Source organism: Cardiocondyla obscurior, linkage group LG20, assembly GCF_019399895.1.
Source record: "Cardiocondyla obscurior isolate alpha-2009 linkage group LG20, Cobs3.1, whole genome shotgun sequence".
NCBI classification, from domain to species: Eukaryota; Metazoa; Arthropoda; class Insecta; order Hymenoptera; family Formicidae; genus Cardiocondyla; species Cardiocondyla obscurior.
In genome coordinates, this window is record NC_091883.1 from 1,112,622 (window position 1) to 1,136,246 (window position 23,625).

Here is a 23,625-nt window from a genome sequence, read left to right on the forward strand (position 1 = left end):
GGTGCCACTGGAACCAAAAAGCCGACCGATCACTGCATTCACGGTCCCCGGCCGAGGCCTGATGCAGTTCAAAGTCATTCCGTTCGGACTGCACTCAGCGCCGGCCACGTTCCAGCGGCTCCTGGATGCGGTGATCGGTCCCGAATTTGAGCCGTGGGCACTGGTTTACCTCGACGACATTATCATTTTCAGCCGTACGTTCGATGAACATCTAGACCATTTAAGGACAGTTTTCGAGCGCCTGCGTGATGCGAAGCTACGCCTAAATCCAGAGAAATGTTATTTCTGCCGACCACAGTTAAAGTACCTGGGACACATAATTGATCGCCGGGGTATACGCACCGACCCGGAAAAAACGTCAGCCGTAACCAACTGGCCACCACCAACAACCCTCCGCCAAGTACGACAGTTTCTGGGCATGGCTTCATGGTACCGCCGATTCATCGAAAATTTCTCCAGCATCGCGGCCCCGCTGTCACGTCTTACCAGGAAACATGCCCGTTGGAATTGGGGCCCTGACGAGGAGAAGGCGTTCACCGGCCTAAAAACCGCACTAACAACGGCGCCAGTACTGGCCTGCCCGGACTTCACTCGCCGCTTTGTGCTCCAGACGGACGCTAGCACCAGTGGCCTCGGCGCAGTATTGACACAGCACTTGACGGAAGGAGAACGAGTGGTTGCGTACGCCAGCCGCACACTCAACAAGGCGGAGAAAAATTACAGCGCCACGGAACTGGAGTGCTTGGCGGTTGTCTGGGGTATACGAAAAATGCGTGGATACGTCGAGGGTTATTCTTTCACGGTAGTCACCGACCACCAGGCATTGAAATGGCTGCAGCGCCTGGAGGAGCCCACTGGACGACTGGGGCGATGGCTGTTCGAGCTGCAGCAATTCGACTTCAACGTACGTTACCGACGAGGGGCGGCCAATCAAGTGGCCGACGCACTCTCCCGACAGCCGATCGTGGCCAGCACCGAGGCAGTAACCTCCGACAACTGGTACCAACGTATCCTCAACGGAGTGCGGGAAAATCCAGCGAACTTCCCCGACTACAGAGAACAAGGAGGACGCCTGTTCCGTCACATCCTACACGAATTAGATTTTAAGGAGGTCGACCCAGCGACGCAGTGGAAACAGTGCGTGCCCAAACCAGAGCGACCACAGACGATAGCTCGGCATCATGAGGGCGTGAGCGCCGGACATTTTGGCATCGCCAAAACCATTGCCCGCATGGCCAGATTGTTCTACTGGCCGGGCATGTTTCGCGATATCACCCGCTTCGTAAGACAATGTAAGAATTGCCTCGCCTATAAGGTGTCACCTACGAAGCCAGCCGGGAAACTACACACGGCACCAGTATCGGCACCATGGCAACAAGTCACCATGGATCTGATCGGACCCTTGCTCCGCTCTCGGAGGGGCCACACGTGGCTATTGGTCATGCAGGACCGATTCTCAAAATGGGTGGAACTTCAGCCGTTACGTAAAGCGACCGCCGGGGCAGTGGCCACCGCAATAGCAGAAAGAATCTTGTACCGGCATGGGTGCCCTGACCAGGTAATTTCGGATAACGGCACACAATTTAAGTCTCACTTACTAAAACGGCTGCTGACGTTTTGGCACATCCAGCATCGCACGACGCCCATCTACACCCCTCAATGCAATCCGGTCGAGCGGACTAACCGCACCATCAAGACGATGATTGCGCAATACACGCAACGACATCACCGACGCTGGGACGAACAGTTGGGCCCCATACAATTCGCATTTAACACCGCTCAGCACGATGCGACTGGATTTACACCCGCCTTCTTGAACCATGGACGCGAGTTAGCACTCATGCACCCCGACGACCGCCGGCATGCCACGCCAACGACACCGCACCGAACTCAGCGCGCGCTGCAAGACGCTTTTCAAGTCGTCCGCATTAATCTAGCTCGAGCATTTCAACGCCAAGAAATCTCCTACAATCTACGACGACGAGACTGGCGCCCCCAAATAAACGACGCCGTGTGGAAAAAAGAACACCCACTGTCACGAAAGTGCGAAGGCTTCAACGCGAAATTAGCGCCAAAATATTCGGGCCCGTTTACAGTGGCAAAATTCCACTCGCCAGTTATTGTGGACCTCCGGGATAGCCGAGGGCGCTGGCAGCGCCGAATTCACATTCAGGACCTAAAGCCGGATTCCCCACCATCGCGACCCGGCCAATCCACGGCCAAGGGACCCCCACAGTTAGGATATATAAAGCGTGCACGACCAGAACAGCCATCAGTCGAGCAATCGAGCGACAAAATGACGCAGAGAGAAAAATTACGCGAGTTATTCGGCAGTCTTAGCGAAGGAAGCGACTCGCCGCCGGCCAGTCCGCCGCCGGGGACCTGGCCTCCTCCGGTCGATCCGAGCCTACGCTACCCAGTGCCGCGAGTAGGAACGAGTATCCAGCAGGGAGATAGCAGCCAACAGAGACGCACCCGCTGGCTGGAAGAACCTCCACCAGCACTTCCAAAAACATCCCGGAGGGCTCGAGGACCGTTCCGACCAACCGAGGTCCCGGCCGCCAAGACAGCTGTCAACGTTCCGGCTACCGGGCAGCCAGGAAAGGGCCCGGGATCGAGTAAAAAGACGCCAAAGCCAGGAACGCAGCCAGCCGATGCTACCAAGGCGGCTGCCATGCCGGGCCGATCTAACACAAGCAGCGGCCAAGGAAGGAAAATGGCGACCGAGCCACCACGTGGCGAGGCGAGGGCCATGGCGAGCCGACAGCGGGAGCGGCTCCCGAAGGTACCACCGGCACCGACGAAGGTTCTGACGATAAGATCTCGCGGTCCACCACCACCAGCCGGACCAACGATACGAGAGATGAGAACGATCCGACCACCAAGATCCGAGGTCGTGGACATAGCCGGGATAGAAAACATCACGGCTGCCAGGGACCAACCGCGGCCATCTTGCCCAGCCACGAGGCCTGGAACCAGCAGCAGGACCGTTGAGCACGGGACGCGGCCGGCCGAACCAACCATCACCTCCGTACCGCCAACACCAGCACCGGCGGTACTACCAGCGGACCCGAGGGAGGTGCCAGCAACATCGGTTTCGCCGACGTTCGGCAAAACAACCGGACCCACGTCAACGGGAATGTCCGCAGTGCTCGCCATGCCACTGCCTCCATTCGCGATAGGGCTACTACAGCCCACAGCACCACCAGCGGCTCCTCCACCAACTCCGCCGGCATATGTACGCGAGAAGGGCTGGGCAGCAAGGCCAGGCGTCCCGCTCGCAGTACCCATCCAGCTACCGGACAAAGAGTACACATCGGTGCCGATGTCCGCCATCCGCCAGAACAGGAAATGGCGAGCCCGAACTTCGACTGGGAGATGGCTGCTACGTTTCGCCCCGGACGGCCGTCTATCACTACTTCGAAAACTCCCGGAGGACGCATCAGATTAAGAAGGGGGAGATGTGGCCTGAGGCCACGAACAGGTAACTTCAGACCCCGCGCCGCGACCACCACCGTTCGCCCAAATTAATCGCGCGGTCCCGTCCACGATTAAATTAAGCACGGGCCGGCCAGCCGCCCGCGGCGAGTAGCGCGGACTTTCACAACGGGCGACATGGGCCGCCCAACCGCCCACACCGCGCACCGCCATCCGACCGTTCGGGAGTGGGGGCCCCCACTCCCGGGCACACGGGTATATAAGCTGCCTCGAGCGCAGACAAGGCACCTTGTTCCGCGCTGGGGAGCACCCCAGCATCCGATCCTCCAGGTCTTGGGCGCTCCCAAGACTTCCTCGACCAGGCTCACCCGGCCTCCGAAACCGACTTCGCTCTTGACGACTCGGGCGCTCCCGAGCCTTCCTCCGACCGGGCGCTCCCGGTCGTCCTCGACGCCGACATCTCCGAGACTCGGGCGCTCCCGAGCCTTCCTTTGACCGGGCGCTCCCGGCCATCCTCGACACCGACATCTCCGAGACTCGGGCGCTCCCGAGCCTTCCTCTGACCGGGCGCTCCCGGCCATCCTCGACACCGACATCTCCAAGACTCGGGCGCTCCCGAGCCTTCCTTTGACCGGGCGCTCCCGGCCATCCTCGACACCGACATCTCCGAGACTCGGGCGCTCCCGAGCCTACCTTTGACCGGGCGCTCCCGGCCATCCTCGACACCGACATCTCCGAGACTCGGGCGCTCCCGAGCCTTCCTCCGACCGGGCGCTCCCAGCCGTCCTCGCCACAAGACATCTCCGAGACTCGGGCGCTCCCGAGCCTTCCTTTGACCGGGCGCTCCCGGCCGTCCTCGACGCCGACCCTCCCGAGACTCGGGCGCTCCCGTCTCTCTCTCGCATAGTCGCGCCAAAACGGCCCCCGACGTTCCGACGCACGATTGAATTAAGTCGCCGCGCCGCCGACTCGCGAACGCGAAACCTGTGCGTCCGACACGGCCCTCACGGCCTGATTTGTAATCCGCGCCGCCGACTCGCGAACGCGAAACCTGTGCGTCCGACACGGCCCTCACGGCCTGATTTGTAATCCGCGCCGCCGACTCGCGAACGCGAAGCCCGTGCGTCCGACACGGCCCGAGCGGCCCATCCTGTAATCCGCGGAAACTTGAATAACCGACGCGGCCTGTTACCTAGGATAAGACCGGAAGCGACCCGCACTAACGATCTCTGGAAATCCAGCTCACGGCAGATAGCCGCTTTTCTTGACAATTTATTCTTAAGTTTATCTCTGTATATATCTTCCTTTTCGTAGTTTAAGTGTATTATTTCAACTAAATATTCTTTCGTTCTTTCGTTAATAAATTCTTTATTTTCCAATTAACCCAAGTCTCGGTTTTCTTTATACTCGTACCCTGGCTTCCGACGAGCTCTCCGGACCGGAAACTACCGTGTTACAATCTTCTTCAGACATATGCACGGTATGCCTTACTAACGAGCGCACACATGCTTTCGTACCTTGTGGACATCTTGCCTGTTGCGTTACATGTATCAAACGTTTGGAAGCTAAGCGTCGTCCCATATGCAACGACCCGTATGAAACCTACATAAGGATTAGAAAACCATAAGACATTACAGCATATTTATGTAAAAATATGTTTAGATTTAAGAGATAAAATCTTTAGGCGTGTTACTTCGTGCGGAAAAGATACAACATAACTTTATACTGATGTTTGTTATTTTTGAACAAAGTTCTGATACATATAAGTTACAAAACGGACTGAAATACACTGTGATACGTTATAGCTTTAGATACTGTTATTTTATGTACAAGCGTAGAACGTGATGTAACTCGAACACGGTTGCTTTTGTATCTTTTCGTCGCTTATGACTGTGTAGTTGTAAAACATATTTTTATCCGATTATGCCAAAGTGCGCTTTACCAAACCGTTGTAATGTAGCAGAGATTCTGATGTAACTTGTTTTATTTTTTAGTATTCGAGCATGCAGTTGTAATACTTATAGATTGCAAAATGGACTTAGATACAGTGTGATACGTTATAGCTTTAGATACTATTATTTTATTTACAAGCGTAGAACGTGATGTAACTCGAACTCTAATGTGTATCGGCTGCGTGTGAATACTTTTGTCGTAACGATTTCTTTTGTTTTTCTTATCGGTTATGAATGTGTAGTTAGTAAGTTAATTTTTTTCCCGATTATTAAAAAATATCAAAATATATGTATACAGTTATTTTTTATATCGCAACGACTTTAAAATTCGTTAAATCTATTTTTATACCTGTAACAAACAGTACATTATAAAATTCAACGTAATAAATTATTGTTAAATAAGATTAATTTTCTATGCTGTACACTATGCATAATACCTACTTCCTAATTACTATTTTTATTCTATCCTGCCGCTGACTGCCTCGCACAAAGTAATATCCATAAACAACGCGTCCACAAATAAATAATAATATTAAATTAATATTTTGCGGTAACCAGTCTTATATGGTAAGTGGCACTTCCATTTTCTGATTCACCCTGTATATGATATAAAAGTCGCATTTGAACGGTGGGCCACTAATCTGTGGGTTTTTGAACGGTGGGCCACTGATCTGTGGGCTTTTGAACGGTGGGCCACTGATCTGTGGGCCATTGAACGGTGGGCCACTGATCTGTGGGCTTTTGAACGGTGGGCATTTATCCGTGGGCAAACGAACAAAAATTCACTTTCTGTGGGCGTTTGATCTGTGGGCATTTGAACGGTGGGCAACTGATCTGTGTCCAATTGAGCTGTGGCCAATCGCACTGTGTCCTATTGATACGTGGCCAATCGCTACGTGGGCAATAGAACTGTGGGCAACTGACATACACTCGGGCTCTCTGCCTCGCGCCAAGCCAAGCATAGGCGCAGCCGCAGCGTACTACCGAGAGAACCGAGTTTCTCTTATGCGAGACCGTCATCCATTTCTGATTCGAAATGTCTGATGTTTCATCTACAAAAATTGAAAATTTATTATTTTGTAATATGTCAACTACACGATTTGTTTCTATCGGACATAAAACGTTGGAAATAATTCCTTTACATTTTTTTCGATTCATTGTCATGCCTTTTATTATTTTAGAATCCTTTCCTATTTCTTTAAACAATGTTAGAATATCTTGTGCCGTTTCGAATGAAATATTTTTTTCAGCAATAAATGCAGCATATCGAATTTCTGCTGCCTTCTTTTCATCATCAAACGGCACAAGTGATTCCACGTTCATATTTTTGTCACACATATCATTTATATTTTTTTTTTTCTATTTTCATTATTAATAATATGTACTTCGGATTCTGCATGACGATAAATATTCGATAATTTAGCCACCATATATATTTCACAAAATGTACAAAAACATAATTTTTTATTATGTGATACTTCGCGCAACCATGGTTTAAATATTTCAATATCTAACCATTGTTGTCGGAATGTTTGCCGTGCCCCGTAACTAATATTTTTCTTGTTTGCGTCATTATTTGTTTCAAAATCGGTTTCATTAATTTTCTCATTATGACACGCAGAATCCGCATGTCGTGATACACATGTATTGCACGAAAAATCTTTTTTACAAATAATACAATGATATAAACTATCATCTGAGGGAACTTTTCGTATCCAAGATTTATAGCGATCATCAGAAAGCCAAGCTTCAACAAAGCTTCGCTTAGCTTTCTTTTTCAATAAATCGCACATTTTAATGTTTTATATATTATAAATATTAGATACGAAAAAATAAAAAATAAATTGAAAAGACTTACAATCTGTTGCAGCTTTCTGTAATAATTATTTCTCACAAAAACTATTACAATTGAGCAAATGAACTGTCAATATATACTAATTTAACTGTAGAAGTACTTTCAGTATATATAATAATATTTTATTTATTGTTTCTGCTCGCGGTCACGAAGCGCTCGTAGCTTAGGGCAAAACAAATGTATTGTATATAATCGCTTACAAAGTTATAAACGAGCAGTAGACGTCTAAAAGCGAACGAAATCGTCTTAAGATGAGCGAAAATCCTCGTAAGTAATATACATAATTGTTATTTTTTTTGTAATTCATATATTGTAAAATTAATACTTTTTTCATTTTTTAGAAAATAGTGCGTTAGAGCGGCTCGTGGAGGTAGAGCACCAAATTACCTCACTTTTACAAACACGTAAGCAGTTGCAGGAAGAACTGCAACAACAGCCGCAGCCGCAGCCGCATCCGCAGCCGCAGCCGCAGCAGCAGGAGCAGCAGCCGCAGCCGCAGCAGCAGGAGCAGCAGCCGCAGCCGCAGCAGAAGCAGAAGCAGCAAAGTAATAACAATATTTAAATTCATATTTATTATTTATATTTAGTATATACTTATTTTTTTATTTATACATTTTAGAAAAACGAAAAAGAGGTTACGCGGCCGGACGGTCGCGAGGGAGTTTTTGGAGAGGCCGGGGCGGCCAAAAAATTTACCAATTTTTTTTTAATTAATGAAATAAAAATTTAAATAATATTGTTGCTCTTCTTTTTCATTTACTCCCGTAAAAAATTATCCTTCCTACATATAGTATACGCATTCTGTCGGACACTTTGCGTGTTAGACAGTTTATTAACAATTTAATATTAAGTTTGTCGGACACTTTGCGTGTTGGACAATTCAGAAATGTGGTATGATATGGCTACTGGCGAAGGTCCACATTAAAAAACCTAACGCACTGTAAGTGGCACCTCCTGGGTAGTGCGGAAGACCACATCATATTCTAACATACAGCCTGTAAAAAAACATGCATCTTGGTGCCCGCGATTCACGCGGCTCGCACGATGCGAGCACTCGTCTTAAGGCTCATCTACACGACGAGGCGTAAAAGCGCAGCGCAAGTGCGCAAGCGCAGGCTCAAGCGCAGGCGTAAGAAGTCTACGCAGTGTTTGTCTACACGGAAATACGCAACGGCGCAACGCATGCATGAGCAGGCGCGCAAACTGTTGTGAAAAAGATATTCATAATTTTGAATAATTATTATGAGACCTGAAGAAGAAAAATTTTTTATTCTTCTGTTGTGCATGGGAGTATATATTGTGCTTTATCATCATCAACTTTTGCTACTAAATATTCAAAGACATCGTGGACGCGGTAAAGGACGAAGAAGATGGTGGATACGACCTGTGAATCGACGAAGAGAACAGCAAGGATTTTATCATAATCTTATTTTAGAAATTCAGTTAACAGACCATGAAGAATTTTTTGCTAATTTTCGTATGTGGCCAGAACAATTTGAGTTTTTACATAATGTCATAAAGCCATTGCTTGAAAAACAGACAACTGTGATGAGATTACCTCTGCCATCGAAACTAAGACTTGGAATGACATTAATGTAAGTATAGATCTATAAATGTATAATTATAGTCGATTATTCATACTCATTGTTTATGATATTATATACGAAATTTTTATTGTGCCTTTACATGTATGTAAATATTGTGTAATTTCTTCTGTATAGGTTTCTTGCTCAAGGAGGAACTATTCAAAGTCTTCATGATAAGTTCCGTGTTGGGAAGAGTACAATACATCAGGTTATTAAAGAAACTTGCAAGGCAATATGGGAAAAGCTGCAGCCTATTTACTTGCCTCAATTGACAAGGAACGATTTTAAGCGAATTGCTGCACAATTTTTTGATCATTGGCAATTTCCTAATTGTATTGGTGCTATTGACGGAAGACACATGCGCATTAAAGCACCGCCTATGTCAGGCAGTGAATTTTATAATTACAAAGGATTTTTTAGTGTTGTTCTCTTAGCAGCAGTAGATGCCTGTTATAAATTCACTTGGGTGGATGTTGGACAGTATGGTGTGTTTGCTAATATTAACAGTATTTAAAATATCAAATTTGAGAAGTTTTGTTGCAATTGTAATATATATATACATATATTATTTGTTTTAAGATTTATGTTTATTTATGTTTTAGGATCTATGAGTGATGGTGGAGTTTGGTCAAACTCTGATTTTGGACAAGCTTTGAATCATGATGAAGTGGATTTACCTCCAGATAAACCTCTTCCTGGAAGTGATATTCCTATCCCATACTTTCTTGTAGGTGACGAAGCCTTTCCTTTAAAAAAATACCTTATGCGTCCTTTTCCTGGAAGGATGCAGCAGAGACTGTCAGATAAGCAGCGAATTTTTAATTATCGTCTATCTCGAGCACGACGTGTAGTAGAAAATGCTTTTGGTATATTAACAATGCAGTGGCAAGTTTTAAATTCCCCTCTAATGTGTTCTGTAGACAAAGCGGAAAACATTATCAAAGCCTTAGTGTGTCTGCATAACATGTTAATTGACAATAAAAATAGTGGGTATTTAAATTCTGTTCAATTAGAATTAGAATTAGAAGATGGCAATATTCAGACAAGTACTTGGAAAACTATTGAAATAACAGAAAATTATTTTCAAAGACTTCGTAGAGTAGGAGCCAATAGGGCAGCTTCTGTAGCGAATGATATAAGAGAATACCTTGCTGAATACCTAGCCTCAGACATAGGTACAGCTCAGGCACCATGGCAATTCGAGCGAATATTTCGAGGTGCTCGTTTGACTTTAACTCGATAATAGTAAAAAATAATATTGATGTGTGTTTGCTTAAAAATTATTTTACTTACATTAAATTAATTATTACTAAGAGTTAAAAGACAATTTTGTTTTACTGGAGAAAGATGTTATATATATATATATTTGTTCATTATCTCAGGGTTACAATTATTATATTCAAATATTTTAAAACAAACTGTATATATTAAATACATATAGTAATCATTACACATTAATTTAATTTATATGTATGTATAATATATATACTAATTGTAAGTTGAAAAATATATATATATATATATATATATATATATATATAATTATAACATGTTTGTAAAGGTTTAATTGTAAAGGTAATTAATAAAAAACGTGTATAAGAAGTCTTTTATCATTATTTTTATTAATAAATTGAACTCTTTGTATAAAAACAATATGCCTATTAAATCTATAATTTCTACATTATAAAATGTTGAATAATTGGGATATTAAAGGTACATCAAAGACAAAACTTTCTAGACAAGTATTATTTCTGGATACGCAAATAATAAAAAATCAGTCTTTCTCAATATAATTAAACTTAGAACTATATTAACACAAATAATATATGTAATATAGTAACATACTACGGTAACAGTAGTATTAAAAAATAAATATATTCGAATAATATAAGTAGAAAATACTTCGGTATTTATCACGACAATCAAAATAAAAAGAAAATGTTCTTTCTACTAATATAATCAAATTAAAAATTAACATGCATAAAAACATTTTATTACATTTTTAAAAAATAAATTATTTAAATTTAAATTAAATTAAATATATATTTTAATCTTGGTTTGTTCCTTTAGCATTTAAAAATAAAATTATATTAGATTATTATTGCATTAAATCAACGCTCATTTAGGCAATAGTCTACTTGACATTACAAACGGTTTAAAGTATTTCTTTTATTTATTTTATTTGTAAAATTATTTTAATTGGTTAATCAAACATTTTAAAGCATTTGTAGCGTCAAATAGACTTAATCACAGAAGACGAACTTTATATTCATAACATTATGAAAGTTACTTAATATATCTTTTAACAACTGCCAACATATCCATGACACATGACACTTGTTCTTTCTCATCTACTTTGCTAAGCGCAACCGCTATGGGACCTAACATTGTTTCTACATCTGAATATATATTAGGACGAGGTGCTGGCTGCAGTGGTTGAGATTGTCCAAATCTTTCAAGAGCTGAACTTAGAGATGCAGCTAGTAATGAAACATTTTTTGATGAATGAGAAAGCATGTCACTTGTCTTCTCAGAATCTCGTTTTCTTTTCTTAATAGGATCCGTTAAAGGCACTGTTTTGGTCGGCTTAATAGAAGCTGCCATAGTTTTCCAAATTGCTGGTGAAGAACCTTTTGATTCCTCACTTGTATATTGCTCTCCTTCTGACTTACATGATGTACTAGTTCCATCTGTATTAGTTATTTCTACATCTATACCTATACAACAATAAATAATCGTTTTTAGTGAAATTATATCATATGATATAAAATAATATGTATAATAATTTAACAAATAGAAGTAAAATTTGTGTATTTAACATGATTGATCTAGATTCTTTTATTTAATAATTTTTAATTAAAGAAAAAATGTATTAAACTTACTGGAAGTAGGAGAAAAGCAATACAAATTGTGATCTAGGTTTAATTCAACAGGTGAAAGTTGAGATTGCTTGTTCAATGGAATAGTAGACGAAGAAACAGAAGAATTTGATTTATTTAAAGATGATGTAGCTAAATTTTTATATTCTAGTCCATCTTGAACAATAGGTGATTGAGATTGAACAGTTATAGAATGAGAGCGAACAGCACACCGTTGAAAATTTGAAGTTGTGCTGTGAAAAATTATGTATCACTTTATAGTATCATGTAACTTTAGATTAAATTCAATTACCATGCATGTATGTACGTACTGTCGAGCTATAATATGATCCGTAAGGAATAGAAGATCGTTATAAAAGATCCAATTGGATTGATAGGTAGACGTTTCAGTTCCTGCTCCTGATTTTGGTAATGACATTCTGATCTTCTTTCTTTCCTTTCCAAACTTTTCACGTAGACGATGAAATAGTTTTTCTGCTTCCAGTCCTAAAATAAATATTTTCTTATTAGTAACAAAACAAGTTTCTAACCTATAAGCATGACTAAAATTTACTTGCCAGTAAGTGCTGGAGTCATTCTTTTTCCTATGCATGCCCATGTGAGGGATTTATCATGATTCTTACTATATCCCTTACATTTTTTAATATAAAGTTCCGCATTCGCATATACAATTTGAATAAATGTACGGATGTACATTGCACGTTCTTCTGTCACATTGTTGCTTATTCCGTAATCAGTTTCACCATATATTTCACTTTCGCAATTTTCTTCAATCATATTTTTAAAATCTATTTTATTATTCAAGATAAAAAGTCGGTAATGCAAGCACAAAAAACACGTGACTACGTAACTTATGATAGCCGCCATAGCCGGCGTAACGTGAGCGTAAGCGCAAGAAATAAAAATAATTTATTTCCATTGCGCCGTTACGCTGCGTTGCTACGACCACGAACAGTCTTCTTACGCCTGCGTCTGCGCTCTTGCGTCGTCTTACGCCTTGTCGTGTAGACGAGCCTTTAGTCACCGTAACTCGAAGGCTACGACTCGTCGCCTACGAATCGTAGCTGCCTCGGTGCGACGAAGACGGAACATATATATATCTGTCCTCTTCTGAAAGCCGAGCGAAGCCGAGCGAGGCCGAACGAAGCGCGCTCACCGACAGGACGCTGACGTGTGTGCGTGGTTCCCCACTCCAGCAACATCGATGTTGCTCGGAGCTAAAATTCCCATCACTGGCGAGACGACGTCGGACGTGTCTAAAACGAATAGGCAAAGCGACCGAAATTTCTTTAACCTGTTCTAGATTTGTGTCAGGGTTGTTACAATTATATTGTTTATTAAAATACAGTTTAGTTTCTTACTTTGTAAAAGCATAGTTTGTTAACAATTGATATGGCTCAAACGTATGACAATTATTATAATGATTATCATAAAAATATTGAGATACAGCAAAACCTAAAATACAAAAAAAAATACCGAAAGCTTAAGAAAATTGTAAAAAATACTGTATTTGTAAGTTTGAACATTTACTTATTATTTTTAATGATTATATGTGTGCGCAATATATTTCATTTTTCCTATAAATATAACACTGTTTACAGCAGATTGTAACCTAAATTCTTTACTGTAGGAAAATGCAGCACTTTGTGATCAAGTAGCACACATGCAAGAAAACCTAATGTTGGTTAAAGAAGAGAGACTGTTTCTTCTACGTAAATTATGTCAACAGCAAGGTGAGATGGAATCCAACTCAATAAATGTAGCACGTTCTCAAGCAAGTAATGCAAATTCACCATCACTTAATCCAGAATGCACGACATCTAAGAAAACTGTAAAAAAGAAAATCTCGACAGACGGTTCAGGTATTTGTCTACAGCAAATAAATTTTAAATTTTTAATAAAATAATGCCAATGTTAGTGATACAAATTGTTACTTATTGTAGAATCAAAAAATAAGGCAAAAAGGTATAATAAAACTGCTAGAAGAGTTGTGCAATTGATTCCATTAGATGTACATGGAAGGCCAATATTCCCCATAGCCTTGGGAGATCTTACTATATATTCTCTGGGTGAAGTAGTATCAGATAGAATTGCATATCATACTGAAGAGCTTATATTTCCAGTAGGTTATTGCAGCACAAGAGTATATGCAAATTTGAGAGATCCAAGAACAAAGAGTCTATATACCTGCAAGATATTAGATGGTGGCTCAAAGCCTAGGTACAAATAATTACTAAAACAATTTAGAAAAACATTGGATTGAGTTCAAGAAAAAAATTGAATACATGAGAACTTTATTATTTATAGATTTGAAATAGTATCTGATAATGATTTGGATCAACCTTTAGTTGGATCCAGTCCTGATGAATGTCATTCAAAGTTATTGGCAGCAATTTCTCCAGTACTTTGTACAATAGTGCCCAAGGGAGCAGATTTCTTTGGAATTTCTCATCCCACTATACAAAATCTAATACAAAGTTCTCCAGGAACTCGTAAATTGGCAATGTACAAACAACAACGTTTTGAAGTATGTATATGGCATTTTAAGATTAAGAATGATATTTATTAAGATATTACTTTATTATATCAGATATAATAAAAAAATTACTTTACTTAGAGAATATATTTTATAGGTAAGCAAAAATCATGTGATTGATCGAGCTACAAGTCCAGTGGCAGAAGCGGAAACTGATCCAGGCCTAGGTTTTGCGGCATTACACAGGCATTATGCTTTAAATTCTTATAGAGTGAAAGAAGAGCCTTCAGATCATGATTTATTAGCGCTTCAAGATCTCCTTGCATAATTGCGAATGTTAAAAAATTAATGAGATATAAATAATTTAAATAAAGAGAAAAAGTGAATAAGATACATCTCCATAAAAAAAACTTTTTATTGTTTTTTTGTTTTGCATATGCATAAAAAATTACAAAACGCTATAAACATGAAAGTAAAATTTTTTTTTTTTTTACGAATCTTAATGAAGACAAGATATAAGTATAAAGCAGAAAACAAACATATTAGATTAAAAATTATGTGATTTCTACATTATTCTCAATTTGGAATTTAATATATCTTTAAGTTAAAATGTTTATTTTAACTTAAATTATTTCTTTATTTTGTTGATACTCGAAGGTTTGTAATGTAAAGGTTTTTGTTTAAATACATCTGTAAAGTATATCTAATTACTAATACAAACACTACTTTTAATAACTTGGATATTTATTTAAATTATAGTGTAGAAAATGATCGATATATGACAAATTGTAATAGCTATTTGTATTCTATAAATAACCATATACAAAAATTGAAATATTTTTATATACTATTAGCAGTAATTGTATAATTATATGTATCGTTCGTTATTTTACATGAATTGATTTTTTTTGGACGAATCTCCTACACAAATGATATGTATGGCACAATACGAATTTCGAATCAACAGATTCAATTGATTGAAATATTTTTATTGGCAGCTATGTATAATGTCGTCAAGTAAAAAAAAAATTTTAAGGAAGAATATAAAATAGTCGTGTATAATAGCACTGTGTTAAAATCACTTGTACTGTTTGGAGTAATATCTCACCTATTCTATATGAAGTTTATATCATAACTAGATTGAATATATCAATTGGCATACGGTGGATTTTTACAGCATATCTTTATAATACGTGTTCATAGCACAGCACCGATGAGAGATCTCAAATTGATATTGAAAAATGACTAGCTACAGCGTAAAAGCTCAAAATACTAATTTTCATAAAAAATGAGATATATATATATATATTATACAGGGTGTTTTAGATTAATTAACTTTCTTAAAAGGGATAGGTAGAAATAATCACGCGCTCACAGCTTCCTCGTCGGTCTTACGCCTATAAATTTTAATTTTTTCTCGATAACGTTTGACAATTTTATAAAATGGAATAGGACTTTTCTACGTTTCTAAAACTCCTAAAAGTTTTATAGTATGGGGTGGGACACCCTGTATATGTGCTTCAATGTATATGCATAAATAAATATTTGTACTGATTGGTCTTATAAGGCCCGGTTTTACCAACGCCAGTTAATCTAATCGGTCGATTAATTTTCAGGGTTGCAACTGATATTTTACAAAACTAATGTCAAATATATCTGATGTAAAATATCAGTTGCAACTCTGAAAATTAATTGACCGATTAACTTAACTGACGTTGGTGAAACCGGGCCTATATCAATTAAAAAACTGTTAAATATTTTTTCCATAGACAGAAAAAATAAAATATATAGTTTTTCATAAAAAATCTTGTTTAATGTTAAAAATAAATCTATTTTTTGTAATCCACTCAAATAATAAAAATAACATTATCTTTTACAAGTGCGATTGATATTCCAACACTTTTTGAATATTATTTTGTATAATTGTTACTACTGTATACGAGTTTTTCTGTAATAAATTGATAAATTGTACGCCCATCACAATATACAAATAGCATAAATTAGGCATTTACTTCTTTTCTAGTTCTCATTATCACCGTTTATTCACCCGTCCAATAGTTTTATTAAATAATGTATTTGCAATTGCGATTACTGGTGAAAATAATTTTAGCTGGCAATCACTGAAACAATTATGTAAATATGTTAAAGATTGGTTGTATCTTAAAATATTATATAGTTAAATATTTTATAATGTAAAAAAGACATACCATACTCCAGTTACAGGTTCTGCTTCATTTCCACTTATAATAAATAATGGAAACAAAATGGAGAAAACACAGCCACTAAAAAGATGATACATTTTATAAATTTTTATAAACATTTCCACATTCTCAATGATACAACAATAACAAATATAAATTATTTTTGTACTAATGGTTAAAAAGATACAAAAAAAATGTATTTAGTTTTAAGTTTTAACGTTAACTTGGATTTTTAACTATTAAAATTTTAAATTATATAAAAATTAATTAAATAACATCTATATGTAAATTTATGAATAGATAAAAAGCAGCATTTATAAAAATTATGTCACACCTTACAACGTACGAGTTGGGTAGTTGAGTAAGTACTGCTAATGGCATGCCAAAGCCTAAAAAGTATGGCCAATTGCCTTCAATAAAAGTCAATCGTCTATGCAATTCCCAACCCATATTGAACCATTTATATTCAAAGGCATAGAGAGCATATAAAAGGCACATGTGGACAAGGGCAAGAATATCTCCTAACGGTGGTAATGGGACTTTAGACACCAGCATTCCTTGTCCCAAGAATAACGCTTGAACTAATATGCTAAAAAGCATGTCAGCTATCAATTTGCTTACGCTTGATAAAAGCATTGGTCTTCCTTGTCTGTATCTGTACGCGCTGTTTGCTATGTCCTACATATATACGAGTACATTGTATTTTTAGACATATATGTTACATAAGCACAATAATTTATTTTTTATTAAATTTTTATTTTGCAGAAAATTATACCTGAAACCACAGACTGTTGACTATTCTGCTGAGTAAAAACAATGGTAGCACCCATATTGTACCAAATGTAAGAGACAAAAATGGGTGAATCCATGACCATACGGTAAGACCCATGCCAGGAGAATGGCCAAATATAATGGTCAATAAGTACTTGACAAATGGCAAAAGTCCAAATTCGAATATTTGTATACTTAACCAAAACACTCCACCATTCAATGCACAGCATTGTATGGTTCTCATTAGTACCATAGACTCCCTAAAATTTCAACAAAAAATTGTGAATTAAATCATTAAATTACTTCTCTTATTCTTTCTCATAAATGATAAAATAAATAAAGGAAAATACCTTTGTTTGTACTTAGATGGACTTGGTGTAATTAAATCTCTCTTTCTGAGCTCTGTTCGACTGAGACATTTGTCTTTGTCAACTAACTTTTTATTAATCTGCTTATCCATATAAAAAAGAACAACAGTACCCTTTAAACTGTCTATAAATCCCCGACATATTGCGTAAATTATTCCCTGAAAATTGTATTTTTTTTATTTTGAGCAGATTTGATTTCCATATAATTTTAAGTTAAGACTCGGTTACCAAGCTAATGAAAGTTGAATATTATTAAAAAGTAGTATAAAGTTAAGAAAATAACAACTAGATAAATTTATTCTGTGAAAAAAACTCAATATATCTTTTTATTAGTGAAAAATGATTAAAAACATTTTTTTTATATTTAAAGAGGAAACGTTTAATCAAATTACGCAGATAGAAGATATCGTATCATCGAGAAAAAGAGAGATACTGATCACCCGCAGTCAGGTCAGATCTGGGAATTTAACAAGGACGCGCATGGGTCCACGAGGTTAAAGTCTACTCACTGTCACGCTGTTCATTATATTGTGACGGCGTCCGCTTGGACGTTGCTCAATCTGTGGTCAAAGAATAGCCAACGACACACCGGACAGTCATCTTGCGTATACGAGACGGAGTAACGAGACGATTTCGTCAGTTCCTCGATGAAAAGAAATGTCACTCGCTTGATCGCTCTGGACAATATATAACCTCTTTGAGCCGCTGCTAAATGACTGTTCGTACCGATCGTCAAGTTGTCGACAATTCGTATTGTCCAACAACGAGTCCTGTTGTAGCCGTTGTTCGAAACCCCATCCCCCCTACGGCTCGCCCGCGCGATTCACCGATTTCCGATTCCGGGGGACAAGTCAGCTGAAAAACTAACGTGCAGAATTATCAGCTGATCGACGGTGGCCCTGCCCCTGCCCCTGCCCCTGTCCCATCCATAGTCCATAAACTTTATAGATATGGACTGGTAATTGCCTAAAGGCCAGTATTCACAGTTAGTTTTTATTTCAGGATCAAAACGAACCATGTGCAAGTTTTGCGTGTAATTATCAACATTAATGTAGAACGTGCTGAAAATAGTTAATGTTTAAAGCTCGCGATCAAGCGATCCATGGAGCGCGGTGACTGGTCGGCGCGCTAGGATTCCTTCCCCGACCATTACTGAGCGCCGACAACGTGGCTCGAACACAATCGCTGGTGGTTGCGGATGAGGGAAAGACGGGAAAACCGTCTTTGGGCATAAAATATTAAAATTAAATCAAACTTCTAAAATAACAATGCTTTTATAAAATAGCGTTTAATTCAATAATACGATTAAATTGTAAATAAAATGTGCTATTTGCTTCTATATTATACACTTTCTTAACGCTTATATTTATGTTTTATCGTGTCTTCATCGTAATATGAATTAAATGTTTCCCATACTGCTGGATTTTGTTCCATAATTACACCTGGTAACAAGCCTAAAAAAAAAAAAAAAAAACAAAGTAAAGATAAACATAAATTTTATTTATTAATTAAAAGGTTAATATTTTTTTATGTATTTAGATTAATGTTTATATGCTAACCTGCTCTCTGAGCCATTTTTATTAAAATAGAAACTCTTTTATGTTGCACTTCACACAATCCACTCACCCTGAGTGGTAATACGGTTCCATCTGATTGCAGAAACTGTCTTAGAATAAGTACATCCTGCAAAACAAACCTCAGCCTTAACAACTAATGAAAACTGAACAACACAAGTTGTTTTGAATCATTGAAATCTATAATTCAATATAAACTATTTAGATGAACTTACAGTATGTTTAACATCAAGTTGAGTGGCACAAAGTGGGCATGCCTGTGAATCCAATTTCACTAACAAATGTTCCTTCATCTGAGGCACGTTTCTACCTTCCACAATCAAAACTTTGTCCTCTTTCTTTGTAATTACTGTAATAAAAATTCAAAAGAAAGAATGCAAATAGAACAAGATATTGGGCTGCTTTTCTTTTAGGAGACACAAATGAGATGAATTGACACATTTGTGTCAAGTTTGCCACGATTAAATAAAACACAATATATACAATGTGTTGGTATAGCAAGCGAGCGGGTCTGTGTATGTATGTATGTATGTATGTATGTATGTACGTATGTATGTATGTACATATAATACAATATGTCAAAGCACCATTTTAAGAGCAACAATTTCGAAGAAAATTCTCTTTCCATAACATCTTCTCTTGAAATATTAAGTTAATTATGTATTAAATATATGCTTAAATTAAAAGCGATCTATGTTGAAAGTGACGACTATGTAACCTAAAAGGAAAGCAGCCTGGGAAAAAGTTTATAGATTAGGATTGCAGTAAACTCTCGTCACCTCGTTAAGCAAAGTTTATTCAACGGTGCTTACTTTCTCGTAAATGCGTGGATGCAGAAAGCGATATATTTCTGTTAAATTCTTGTGAAACTAGATATTTTCCAAGTTGTCTTACGGATCGACACAAAGCCGCCATTTTTAATGGACTCGACGTTGCTCCGACTGCTCCGAGCCACCGAGGCTGTCTGTTTGAAAGTTCATCGAATTCCCTTTGATAGCGCTGCATTCGCATATCATTTTGTGAATACCAATCTTGAATTTATGTATGCGCCGGCTGTTTCAAGCATCAAAACAAACTTGCGAGGCTTTCGCTGTGAATACTTTGGATTTGGAGCAATATTAAATAATCAGTCGACGTTTAGACAACCAGCACGACATGAGCCGCAGGAAAAGGGCGAAGGTGCGCATCTTTAGCATTTCTTTTGTTGTACCATTATAAGGTTTAGTTAGAAATAATATTTTCAATATTTGCGGTTAAATAATTCAATATCTTGAAAATGAACTGGGATGAATAAAAGATAATACTGCTGTTTTATCTTTTATATGATAGTAAATGAAATGAATGAGTCTTGCCTGACATTTCATTGATTTATGACGTTTTTTCTTTATCATAAAAGAAGCAGTAATTTTCTGTTGCATACACTTGTGTGAGATAATATAATAATGTTTCTGATATAGGTTTATTATCAACTACTATTATCTAGCAACTTACAGTCACTGTGAGATTAAAGGAATTTCTTAACTTTTGCAATTGGTAATGTAAAACAAAAAAAAAAAAAAAAGTTATTAAATTATACTTGTTTATAGGTGGAATACAGAGAAATGGAGGAAAAGTATAATCCATTGGAAGATGAAAATGCTTCTGATACATCAGAAAAATCTAAAACTGGTCTTGTAACACCTGAGAAGAAAGCACCCATGGAAGTAAAGAAAGAACCCGAATCTGCAGTGCCTACTCCTGTACCTTCTGCTTCAAAAGCTGAAGTCAAGGAGGAAGATGATCAAGATAGCGATCATGAAGATCCACATGGTAAATTATATAAGGTTAATTATTTAAACCTGGGGTTAATAGTAGTCATAATTTATACTTATACATGTAGTAAAGGAGTTGTTAAATGGATTGGAAGGCGCAGCCTTTCAAAGTCGTCTTCCATTCGACAAATTGACATCTACCGAAGCTGCATGTTTCTCTGATATCTCTGGTGGACCACCACAAACACAAAAAGTCTTCTTACATATTAGAAATAGACTTGTAAGTATTTAAAATAATTGATTTTTTTTCCCCTTTCTAATGAGATTGTATTTTAGTTACAAATTTGGTTGGAAAATCCCAAACAACAATTAATCATTGATAATGCATTACCACAAATTGAATCACCTTATAATAGTGACACCGTCCTTGCTCGTAGGATTCATGCCTTTTTAGAGCGACATGGTTTTATAAACTTTGGAATTTTTAAACGTATTAAGGTAATTTAAGAATAATTGTAATAGATGCACTATTTTGTTATTTTATGTATGATGTATAATTAAGTAATAGAATTTTTTATTTGGTAAATAATTGTTTTAGGAAGCGTTACTAGAGAAATGAATAATAATATATACTTATTTGTTGTAGCCTTTACCAAGTAAAAAGTTAGGTAAAGTAATTGTAATAGGAGCTGGTATTGCTGGATTGGCAGCTGCTCAGCAAATGCAACAATTTGGCTTAGAAGTAATTGTGTTGGAAGCTAGAGTAAGTTTTTATCAACTATCTTGTTTCAATATATTTCTAAATTGATTCTTATTTTGCTAATTATTATTAATTTGCATTTTAGGATCGTGTTGGTGGACGAATTGCCACATTTCGTAAATCAAACTATATTGCGGATTTAGGAGCTATGGTGGTCACAGGTCTAGGCGGAAATCCTGTAACAACTCTTAGTAAACAAATTAACATGGAACTTCATAAAATACGTCAAAAGTGTCCGTTGTACGAGAGCGACGGCCAAACGGTTCCTAAAGATAAAGATGAAATGGTCGAAAGAGAATTTAACAGATTACTGGAAGCGACTTCTTATCTTTCGCATCAGCTGGATTTCAATTACGTTAATAGTGCAGGATCTGGAGGACAAGGAAGCAATACACGTCCAGTATCTTTGGGCCAAGCATTAGAATGGGTAATACGTTTACAAGAACAGGGCGTAAAACAACGTCAGGTAGCTCATCTGCGTTCTGTCCTTTCATTGCAAGGACGACTAATTACCAATCAACATCGAATGATTTCCATTATGGATCGTTTAATGGAATTGAATAAACAATATAAGGAAATGACGGAAAGTAAATTACAAACTCGAGATATAACGCAGGAGTTTGTACTTCGATCTAAGCTGCGTGATCTCCATAACGCTTGCAAAGAATGGGATCAGTTATCAGATCAGCAGAAAGAAATTGAAGCAAAATTACAAGAGTTAGAAGCATCACCTCCCAGCGACGTTTACTTATCATCGAAGGATCGACAGATATTGGATTGGCATTTTGCAAACTTGGAGTTTGCCAACGCAACGTCTTTGTCAAACTTGAGTTTGAAGCACTGGGATCAGGACGACGACTTTGAATTCACTGGAAGTCATCTAACGGGTAAGTTTATTAATTTTTTGTATAAATTGGCTATTTATTTTCAAAGGTGCAACGTAGTTTTAAAATCTTGCAAAACATATAACTATATCATTTAATGTGTAAGAACATTTAGTTGCGGGACATTTAATTAATGAAATTATGTACATTGATTCACAAGGTTTTTTTTACGAAATTTTATTTGCGATATATCCGTGTATATGTTTGCTAAAACATGTATATTTAAGTGATCCGACATTTTCTGGAAATTGCTGAAGTAGAAAGGAGATGATGCAGATAATGAGTGAATTATTGGCGAGTTGCATCTCCTTTATAGGCGTTTTGATACTCTCGCTCCTTTCGTCTCCCTATAGTTGACTTTATCAACCTTATTGAAAGCCGATAGCATGAGATTCCGTGTAGATAGTCGCCGTATCCCCCGTCCGATCGAGTACCAGAGTTCTCATTATGTGAAATTATACTATGATCATAGCCCGTAAACCCTTACGAGCTTACTAAAGCGGCGACAGAAAAGCCACGCCGTTAAAAATATTTTACAACCTCCGATGTAAACGGGTATTTTTGAGCTTTATATCGGCAAATAAATCGTTGCCAAGTATTTTAATTTTATGAGATGTGTTTATCAAGAGATATGCACGAACGTTCGGCATTTTTTTTTTATTACGTATTATATGATTTTTAATCTAGCGATATTAATCGATATTCACATTTTATCGTGCACTTTAACAAGCGTATGTTAAAAGTTGTAAAATCGAAGTTTGATTGGAATAGACACAATTTTCGTAAGATAATTCAATAATTTCGAGACATAAGATATTAAGATTAAGCGGGTGCGTCGCGATCGTACGAGAATTAGAAGCGTAATAATAGATGACTCAATGTTTAAGGGCCATGGTCCCCCGCCCCCTATAAGTGACGTGCATCGATGATTGTGACAGGTTGTTCTCGCTACAACGTTGTTGTTAACCGCGCGATTAATGAGATGTAAAATATTTAACGCTAAATTAAACGCAACAATAAGACTCTTTTTGTCGCTTTCTCTCTTTCTCTCTCTCTTTGTGAAGCAGCCCTTTTGACAGTGCTTCGAGCGCGAGGTCGCGAGCAAAGCAGCTCATCCGATATAATCGGAA

At 38.5% G+C, this 23,625-nt stretch overlaps 6 protein-coding genes across 6 annotated transcripts in view; 3 read left to right on the forward strand and 3 right to left on the reverse strand.

Moving 5' to 3' along the window:
- The first annotated feature begins 8,415 nt into the window (after positions 1-8,415).
- Positions 8,416-10,331, forward strand: LOC139110360 (putative nuclease HARBI1). The gene is made up of 3 exons (XM_070670093.1): positions 8,416-8,840; positions 8,967-9,316; positions 9,434-10,331. Exons 1-3 carry the CDS (start codon positions 8,488-8,490, stop codon positions 10,072-10,074), a joined length of 1,344 nt encoding a protein of 447 aa, XP_070526194.1. The 5' UTR covers positions 8,416-8,487; the 3' UTR covers positions 10,075-10,331.
- Positions 10,332-10,873: 542 nt separating this feature from the next.
- Positions 10,874-12,634, reverse strand: LOC139110333 (uncharacterized). The gene is made up of 4 exons (XM_070670012.1): positions 12,268-12,634; positions 12,022-12,196; positions 11,714-11,943; positions 10,874-11,548 (listed from the first exon to the last, which is right to left on the reverse strand). Exons 1-4 carry the CDS (start codon positions 12,575-12,577, stop codon positions 11,118-11,120), a joined length of 1,146 nt encoding a protein of 381 aa, XP_070526113.1. The 5' UTR covers positions 12,578-12,634; the 3' UTR covers positions 10,874-11,117.
- A 270-nt stretch (positions 12,635-12,904) lies between these two features.
- Positions 12,905-15,727, forward strand: LOC139110430 (transforming growth factor beta regulator 1). The gene is made up of 5 exons (XM_070670235.1): positions 12,905-13,222; positions 13,341-13,572; positions 13,654-13,930; positions 14,018-14,237; positions 14,344-15,727. The coding sequence occupies exons 1-5, from the start codon at positions 13,103-13,105 to the stop codon at positions 14,512-14,514; spliced, it is 1,020 nt and encodes a 339-aa protein (XP_070526336.1). The 5' UTR covers positions 12,905-13,102; the 3' UTR covers positions 14,515-15,727.
- A 466-nt stretch (positions 15,728-16,193) lies between these two features.
- Tank (EI24 domain-containing protein tank) lies at positions 16,194-18,434 on the reverse strand. The gene is made up of 6 exons (XM_070670236.1): positions 18,036-18,434; positions 17,509-17,684; positions 17,163-17,418; positions 16,722-17,065; positions 16,394-16,468; positions 16,194-16,306 (listed from the first exon to the last, which is right to left on the reverse strand). The coding sequence occupies exons 1-6, from the start codon at positions 18,048-18,050 to the stop codon at positions 16,219-16,221; spliced, it is 954 nt and encodes a 317-aa protein (XP_070526337.1). The 5' UTR covers positions 18,051-18,434; the 3' UTR covers positions 16,194-16,218.
- A 361-nt stretch (positions 18,435-18,795) lies between these two features.
- Positions 18,796-20,071, reverse strand: Mrps18a (mitochondrial ribosomal protein S18A). The gene is made up of 4 exons (XM_070670237.1): positions 19,913-20,071; positions 19,316-19,449; positions 19,086-19,209; positions 18,796-18,980 (listed from the first exon to the last, which is right to left on the reverse strand). Exons 1-4 carry the CDS (start codon positions 20,013-20,015, stop codon positions 18,880-18,882), a joined length of 462 nt encoding a protein of 153 aa, XP_070526338.1. The 5' UTR covers positions 20,016-20,071; the 3' UTR covers positions 18,796-18,879.
- A 61-nt stretch (positions 20,072-20,132) lies between these two features.
- Positions 20,133-23,625, forward strand: part of Su(var)3-3 (lysine-specific histone demethylase Su(var)3-3) — a 78,363-nt gene continuing 74,870 nt past the window's right edge. The window contains exons 1-6 of the mRNA XM_070670233.1: positions 20,133-20,279; positions 20,687-20,909; positions 20,980-21,131; positions 21,188-21,349; positions 21,498-21,614; positions 21,697-22,498. Of these exons, the coding sequence (XP_070526334.1) occupies positions 20,256-20,279; positions 20,687-20,909; positions 20,980-21,131; positions 21,188-21,349; positions 21,498-21,614; positions 21,697-22,498 (1,480 nt within the window). The 5' untranslated portion in view covers positions 20,133-20,255. The remainder of the gene's footprint in view (positions 20,280-20,686; positions 20,910-20,979; positions 21,132-21,187; positions 21,350-21,497; positions 21,615-21,696; positions 22,499-23,625) is intronic.

Bases quoted from the DNA above. Each gene is read 5' to 3' on its own strand.
- LOC139110360 (XM_070670093.1), top strand. From the start codon at position 8,488: ATGAGACCTGAAGAAGAAAAATTTTTTATTCTTCTGTTGTGCATGGGA. The intron at 8,841-8,966 runs GTAAGTATAGAT...TCTTCTGTATAG, and splicing joins AGACTTGGAATGACATTAAT to GTTTCTTGCTCAAGGAGGAA. The intron at 9,317-9,433 runs GTGTGTTTGCTA...TTTATGTTTTAG, and splicing joins GGTGGATGTTGGACAGTATG to GATCTATGAGTGATGGTGGA.
- LOC139110333 (XM_070670012.1), bottom strand. From the start codon at position 12,577: ATGGCGGCTATCATAAGTTACGTAGTCACGTGTTTTTTGTGCTTGCAT. The intron at 11,944-12,021 runs GTACGTACATAC...AATTTTTCACAG, and splicing joins GATCATATTATAGCTCGACA to CACAACTTCAAATTTTCAAC. The intron at 11,549-11,713 runs GTAAGTTTAATA...ATTGTTGTATAG, and splicing joins TTGCTTTTCTCCTACTTCCA to GTATAGATGTAGAAATAACT.
- LOC139110430 (XM_070670235.1), top strand. From the start codon at position 13,103: ATGGCTCAAACGTATGACAATTATTATAATGATTATCATAAAAATATT. The intron at 13,573-13,653 runs GTATTTGTCTAC...TACTTATTGTAG, and splicing joins AATCTCGACAGACGGTTCAG to AATCAAAAAATAAGGCAAAA. The intron at 13,931-14,017 runs GTACAAATAATT...TATTATTTATAG, and splicing joins GATGGTGGCTCAAAGCCTAG to ATTTGAAATAGTATCTGATA.
- Tank (XM_070670236.1), bottom strand. The intron at 16,469-16,721 runs GTGTGACATAAT...TCATCTTTTTAG, and splicing joins CCCAACTCGTACGTTGTAAG to TGGCTGTGTTTTCTCCATTT. The intron at 16,307-16,393 runs GTATGTCTTTTT...TAATTGTTTCAG, and splicing joins GAACCTGTAACTGGAGTATG to TGATTGCCAGCTAAAATTAT.
- Mrps18a (XM_070670237.1), bottom strand. From the start codon at position 20,015: ATGGCGGCTTTGTGTCGATCCGTAAGACAACTTGGAAAATATCTAGTT. The intron at 19,210-19,315 runs GTAAGTTCATCT...TTTGTTTTGCAG, and splicing joins AACTTGATGTTAAACATACT to GATGTACTTATTCTAAGACA. The intron at 18,981-19,085 runs GTTAGCATATAA...TTTTTTTTTTAG, and splicing joins AAAAATGGCTCAGAGAGCAG to GCTTGTTACCAGGTGTAATT.